We start from the raw sequence: 7,424 nt of genomic DNA, 5'->3' as shown, positions 1-7,424 counted from the left end.
GAAAAACTCACATGGCTATGGTAATAAGCAGCATGTAGAAGCACTTGAAGACGATGTAACCGGCGTAGCACACCCAGATGCTGCTGGTGAAGGTCATGAGGAAGAGTGCAGCGGCCCCCAGCCCAGAGAAGGACCCCAGAGCCACCTCCCCCCACTGGGCCCAGTCCACCTGCGTGAAGCCTATTCCGTAGGCCGTCACCGCACCTTTAGGGAACACTTACGTTTATCTGAACTGATCAACTCTTTATGATTCTTTATCTCGTGTTATTTTGGATAAATAACAACATTCTGTAATGTATTTTCCTCAGTATATTTTCACAAACTTGTGGGTCCAGATGACGTCTTTCTACGACGTCCAGATGACGTCTTTTTAGGACGTCCAGGTGACATCTTTCTAGGACGTCCAGATTACGTCTTTCTAGGGCGTCCAGAAAAGAAAGACGTCATCTGAGCCGTCATCTGAGGACGTCTTTTGGACTCTTTGTTTACTGGGTTTGTTTGAAGTCTAAAGATGTCTACGGGAGCTATACTCACCAAACCGATTTGACACAGCCTCCACCCCTCCGTTGTAGACCGTGAAGTTGTGGGAGGGCTCCACGTGTTCCCACAGCACCTGGACGTAGTTGACTGTCTGGTTGTACCCGCAGGTGGCCAGCGCCCACCACACCGACCAGTACACCAGCTGCTTGGTGGAATAGCACTGGAGGAAGTCTCGCCACAGCTGGAGGAGAGCCCGACAGCAGCCTCCTGCCCTTACTGGCCCCCCAGGACCGCCAATCACGTCCCCTCCTCCTGCCCTTCCTGGCCCCCCAGGACCCTCAATAACGTCCCCTCCTCCTGCCCTTACTGGCCCCCCAGGACCCTCAATCACGTCCCCTCCTCCTGGAACACCACTACCGGCTTGTAGCGGAGCCAATCGGTGAGCAGAAACACAGGGACCAGCACGGCCAGGTAAGAGTAAGTCCACACAGGGAAGATTTCATTGGTCACCTGGAGTTCAAAGGTCACTTAAGTCAAAAGACTGGAACCCAGAGTGGGTTTCTCATATTTTTAATACATCATAAGCTTGTAAAACCGTGTCTGTCTTTAACCTTTAACCTTTAACCTCACACACTTGATTGAGAGATCAAATGGATAAGGATTGCATAAAGTGGCATATTTAAACACGGTCTGAACTGCTCTTAAAAGAGAGACTGCGCTGAAGTTGTTACTGTACCTGTTCAGTGTCTTTGAGCCCCGGAAAAGTGCTATATAAATACAATGAATTGTTGTTATTATTATTATTACCTGTTCCACTGTCAGGTTCTTGTCTGGCCCCGTCAGGTATGTGAACAGGAAGGGTTCCAGAGGTTTCACAGTACTGAAGAACCCGTAGGTGCAGAGCACACCTGTGGGATAGCCCCATCCTGCCTTCCATCGCTTCACAGTTTCCATCTCCACGTGTCACACAAGGCTACTGGTTTACCTGACCAGGTTTGGTCCTCCATGCACTATCATTAGTCCTGCCTCTACCTAGTCATTGTATGGGAGTCGTCTTAAGTTGTGTTTATGTAATCGGTTAGCTCAGTCAGTCAGTCAGTCAGCGACCTGCTCAAAGTGCACCACTGATGGCCCACATTCCTGCTCAGACTGAGATATGCGGTGAATACAACGTGAGGCAGAGGGAGGCGTACCCATTTAATCTTTAACATGCGGCATGCTATGCTATCAGTCATAAATCAGTCATAAATATCAAATGGATTTCAACAGTAGTTGGACAGAACAATGCCTAAGAAAGCCTGCGTGTGGAAAAAAACGTTATCTTTATAATAATAGGCCTAATCATAATAATAATAATAATATTAACAACAACTTTTTATTTGTATAGCACGTTTCCTGCAAACGTTGCAGCTCAAAGTGCTCCAATCATTATATAATCATCATTTAATTATTTAGTCATTTAAAGGCAATATTAAAAAGATGGGTTTTTAGTCTTGACTTGAACATACAGTATGTGCTGAGGTTGCATCTCTAATGTAAACTGGCAGTGAAGACACAATCTGGGTGCATAAAATGAGAATGCAGCCTCACCAAACCTCTTCTTTTGTATATGTGGTACACAGAGAAAACCAGCGTCAGAAGACCTGAGAGCTCTACTGGGCTGATATGCTAGCAAAAGACCTGAGAGCTCTATTGGGCTGATATGTTAGCAAAATATTTAAAAATATTTATCATGAATTAACAGTACAAGTACATGTCCTAAAGCGTACCTTCATGACGTTTTATTTTAGAGTTAATATTGGGAGAGCTCTGTTGAACATTACGCCTCCTCCATTAATTGGCTCCCACAATAACCTCTCCCTAATCGCAGACGTAATTGAGCACAATTTGATTACGGGAAACTTTAACCGTACAAATCCATTGACACCTCTCCATACTCACACTAATCACATTAAGAAAGTAAAGCTATCTCTTAAATGACCCCCAAAGTATATCACCTTAATTAAAGCAATAACTATTCTAACTTGGACCAAAGCCAGTAAGATCCATGGAATTATTTAAACTTTAAATGTTTAATAAGCCAATCTAATCACAGTGTGGTAGAAATTAATTCTCAGGAGACTAGGGAGTCAGATGGATACAGGTTTTTATTTATCATAACAAAAGCAACCCAGATTTGGTTCTAAATTGATACATTGATAGATCAGAATTATATACAGTTTCATAGGGCCTCAGATGACTGACTGGTTGTTGTCATGGTGATGAGTACATTTCCATGTGAGGACCACACCTCCACCATTTATTGATCCAGTCTGATTTCAACGACGTGGTACAATTTAGTGATGAGATCATCTTTTCCCCAGGTCATGATGAAATGTCCCAAAGGTCATGTCACTCGCTCAATAACAATTTGATACACATTGAATCATTTACATAAGGCTTCATTCATATGAGACACAAGTAAATGATTATTGTTCATGAGTATGTGGCGGGGTGGTATACTAGCTGGGTTTCCCACACATGTCCTGTCACATTTAAATGAACTCCCACAGAGGCAGTGGTAGAAAAAGTATAAATATAATGTTTATTTTTAAATAACCATAGAGTGCAGATAAAATAGCACCACAATATAACACTGGACATTCAACCAGGAAAATAATAAACGCTATCAAACTATCTTGTGATCACACAGATCATATAACACATAACACACCAAACACTTTAGGCTATTATGGGTAAACTGTTGTCAACAATCAAACCGTGGACGTTTACAGCTACCGAGTAGGGTAGCAAGCAGCGACTTGTACCCTAAGACTGAACTCCGAGGATTGTTATCCACATTGCCACCAGAAGGACTGAGTCCGCGTGTGCAACGCGCCAACCCAACCCATCTTCCTTCGTCGCTACCGCATTTGCTTCACCTCCACCTGGAACCGTGAGTAGGCTAATTGGGATTTACCGTATCAGTGATACCAATTGGGACTTATTTTTCTTTCATAATAGTGCACCAACAAATCCAAGCGCTTGGTAAACCTAAAATGTTAAACCTAGAACTCTGGACTTGAACTTTCTATATTATTTTTCATTGAGTGTTTAAGTAAGGTTTGTGTTTGTTTCAACCTGATTTGTTATTTTTGTTTTGTACACACAAACACATACACATACCACAAACCCAAACACATACTATAGCACACAATATATGAAAATAAAAGGAACACATTTTTGCTATTCCTTCTAAATTGCTGTCCTTTGTATTTTGTTTGTATATGGGTTTATATGCTTACTTGGTTTATGGGGACACACAATTACATACACTTATCTGATTTGTTTGTAAACAAGAAGAGTTAGTCAGTTCACCTTCACCATCAACAGCTAAGAGTCAGAATCCTGTTACATCTTAATTAATTGAAATAGTAGGCTACCTCAGGAGAGGGTTAAACAATCATGAAAATCTGAATGATTTTCTATAAGAATCGCCCTTCATCTACAGAAAGAGGGGGTAACCTACATTCCATCCTGTACCTATTTACTATCATCGTCATGTTCTTATATCACATGTTTTATCATGTTACACTATTTGCGCTTCTGCACAGTAAATCTTGCAGTGTTAAAGTAACACTTAAAGAGTTAAATGTAACACTATTCCGGAGTGTATATGGTCCTACTCCAAATTGGATTTAAACTGACTCTTTCCCGAGTGTTATGAATGAATGAATGAATGAATGAATGAATGAATGAATGGTCTTTATTGTCATTGCTATAGTACAGGTACCAAACAACGAAATTTAGGAGGGGTGGCTCCCCTGGTGCTAGGAAAAAAAAAAAAAAAAAAAAACAGAAGGGAAAGGAGCTGGTTTACATAAATAAAGGCTATGTACACTATCCACTATACTATACTGTACAGATAGATGACTAGGGTTGTCATATTGCACATAGTGTTATTGCACATTCATTTAAAGTGTCGCAGTTTGCAGGCTTGAAATGTACATATTTGTGCCTCAGCACTACACCTGATTTTTTCAATCCAGCAGCTGCCATCAATCCGTCCAGACTGTCCAGGCCCCAGATCAGGCCGCTACATCCAGTGTGAACACATTTCTTAGCGCCCGGTGTTTCGCCCTTTCGGCTCTACGTTGCCACATGACTATTTCACCTGTGTGTGTTTGTCCCTCTTGGCAGGGAATGTGACAGAGGAATCCGGAGAGCAGGCAGTTAAAGAGTTAAATTAACTCTAAATAGAGTAAAAAAGTAACACTGGTGTACACTGTTTTGTGTTGTTTAAACTTAACACTACAGGTTAATTAGCTCTGTGGAGTGTTAATATCACTCCCAGTAGTGTTGATAATTCACTCTTCTGTGATAACAAATCAACTCTGATTTAGTTAAATTCCTATGCTCATTAACACTGCATTGAGTTATTAAACGTTAACACTGGAGGGTCAGTTGACTCAGATAAGTGTTGATTTTACACACTGCTGTGTTGATAATTTACTCTTACAGTGAAAAACCAACTCTGATAGAGTAGAATTTTAACATCAATTAACACTGCATGGTGTCAAAGAAACTTGCCACTATTTGTTAAATAAAATCTGTGTGGTGTTATTTTTACACTTAATTTAAAAGTCTAATTACAAATATTCCATGAAGTGAGTAAAAATGACAACTTAACACAAATTAATGCATTCAACAACTTTATTTTCAGCTCCCAACCATGTGAGCCCAAAATATCAAAAGATGGAGAATATACCATCATATACAAATTCACATCAAATGCACTGTGGGGGACATGGCGCATTCTAGCCTGCAGGTAGAGCTAAGCTTTAGTGGAGTGTGGATGATGGGATCAAAAGATGGAGAATATACCATCATATACAAAAACGATCGCTCGTTCCTCTGCCTGCTCTCCGGATTCCTCTGTCTCATTCCCTGCCAAGAGGGACAAACACACACAGGTGAAATAGTCATGTGGCAACGTAGAGCCGAAAGGGCGAAACACCGGGCGCTAAGAAATGTGTTCACACTGGATGTAGCTGTGTGTTTGGTACTTTTTCTGGTTTTAGAAAACATTCATTTTAGGAAACACACTGAGAATTTTGACCAACAGGTTGACAATGATGTTCCTTTAAGCAGTGTAGAAGAGGGGGTGCCCCCTACAGGTCCATCACGCCGCCAGCAGAGGAAACTACAGTTCGTGTCTCCTCGCCCCCCCCGCACCCGCTCTTCTCCCCCCCCCCCCCCCCCCCCCTCTGTGCTTGTAATGTTGCAGTCCCGAAGGCCAGAACCCACTGCATCCCAGGTGCCAAGGTGAGGGACGTCGCCGAGGTCGTCCCGATGCTGGTGGAAGATGCCCCCCACGCCACCTCCGTCATCATCCACGTGGGTGCCAACGACATCGGACGGGAGAGGTCGGAGGAGCTGAAGGACGACTTCCGAGCCCTCATCACCACCGTCAAGGGCACAGGTAAGACCTGCATCATCTCGGGCCCCTTCCCGAGTCCCAGGTATGGCGACACCAAATACAGTAGAATTCGAAGTCTTCACCTTTGGCTACAGGGATACTGCTGTCATATGCAAATCCCATTTATAGACAATTTCACCACGTTCTTTAACCGTAGTGAGCTGTTTGCGAGAGATAGGTTTCACCCAAACAGGTATGGTGCCCGCCTGCTGTCCATGTCCATGGACCTCGCTGTCCAGCCCTGGACCTGGCCGGTGCCCTGTCAACGCTGATGTGGGATGAGTCCGATCCATTCCTCTAACACCAAACATGCCATCCAGACTATTGTCTCCCATCGGACTCCCTCCACCACAAATAAGGTAATACATGGCGCACATTTTAGAAATGTATTACCCATTTCATTAAGTATGCCCTCGAGTCAGTCCCAGTGTCAAAATGACATCTCCATGGCAATTTTGAATATCAGGTCCCTATCGAACAAAAAAACATTTATCACAAATGAGCTCATTTGTGATAGAAAACTCGACTGTATGCTACTCACAGAAACCTGGCTAGATACAAATGGAGCAGCAGTCCTTATTGAGGCATCTCCCCCCAACTACAGTTTTTTCCAATCAATCAGAAATGGAAAAAAGGGGGGAGGAACAGCTACCATAGCTTCAAATAACCTAAACTGCAGGAACATATCCTTTGATATATTCTCCTCCTTTGAATATCATGCCACAGTTATGGCATGCCAACCACCTATTCTTACGGTAACTGTATACAGGCCGCCGAAACCAGCCCCTACCTTCCTACCTGACTTCTCTGAGTTCCTATCCATTATCCATCCCAACTATGATAGGATTATTATCACTGGTGATTTTAACCTTCATGTTGATAATGAGGCTGACTTGAGATCTAGGGAGTTTATTGACCTCTTGAAATCTATGGATTTTGTCCAACATGTCAATGAACCCACTCACAATCATGGCCATACCCTTGATCTTGTGATTACAAAGGGTCTTGAGGTCTCAATATCAGGTATCAGCGACCTGGCCCTCTCTGACCATTTCTGTATTTTCTTTACCATTGTAACACGTAAAGCTGAAAGCAATGCTGAACGTGTTGTTAAAAAACGTTATCTTACCCCTGCAGTGGCTGAGAATTTCAAAGCTTTAATGAACAGTAATAACACAACTCCCACGTTATGTGAAAACGACTTAGTAATTACCTTTAACAATAAAGTAAAAATGGCCCTAGACTCCCTGGCACCTACCAAACTAAAAAAGGTTGGAGCCAAGAGGAGAGCACCATGGCGAAACAGTGAAATAAATCTCCTAAAGAGAACATGTAGGAAAGCTGAGCGCAGATGGAGAAAGAGCAAATTACAGATTGATCAGAATATTTTTAAAGAACATCTATCTGCCTTTAACTTGGCAATGCGAAATGCTAGAAAAAAAATCACTTCTCAAAGATAATATCTACAAACAAGAATAACCCCAGG

General features: G+C 42.5%; 1 protein-coding gene across 1 annotated transcript in view; it reads right to left on the bottom strand.

The window, feature by feature from the left end:
• The window catches only part of LOC308172507 (thiamine transporter 1-like), a gene marked incomplete at both ends in the record, with an annotated part of 2,277 nt that extends 843 nt beyond the window's left edge, over window positions 1-1,434 (bottom strand). The window contains 4 exons of the mRNA XM_080547406.1: window positions 12-204; window positions 535-797; window positions 872-990; window positions 1,288-1,434. Of these exons, the coding sequence (XP_080403532.1) occupies window positions 12-204; window positions 535-797; window positions 872-990; window positions 1,288-1,434 (722 nt within the window). The remainder of the gene's footprint in view (window positions 1-11; window positions 205-534; window positions 798-871; window positions 991-1,287) is intronic.
• Window positions 1,435-7,424: the final 5,990 nt, after the last annotated feature.

The sequence above is a fragment of the Nansenia antarctica genome, assembly GCF_963989245.1.
Source record: "Nansenia antarctica genome assembly, chromosome: 17".
Taxonomy (NCBI): domain Eukaryota; kingdom Metazoa; phylum Chordata; class Actinopteri; order Argentiniformes; family Microstomatidae; genus Nansenia; species Nansenia antarctica.
The sequence above is the reverse complement of the archived record's forward strand: the minus strand, read 5'-3'. Positions and strand labels throughout refer to the sequence as shown.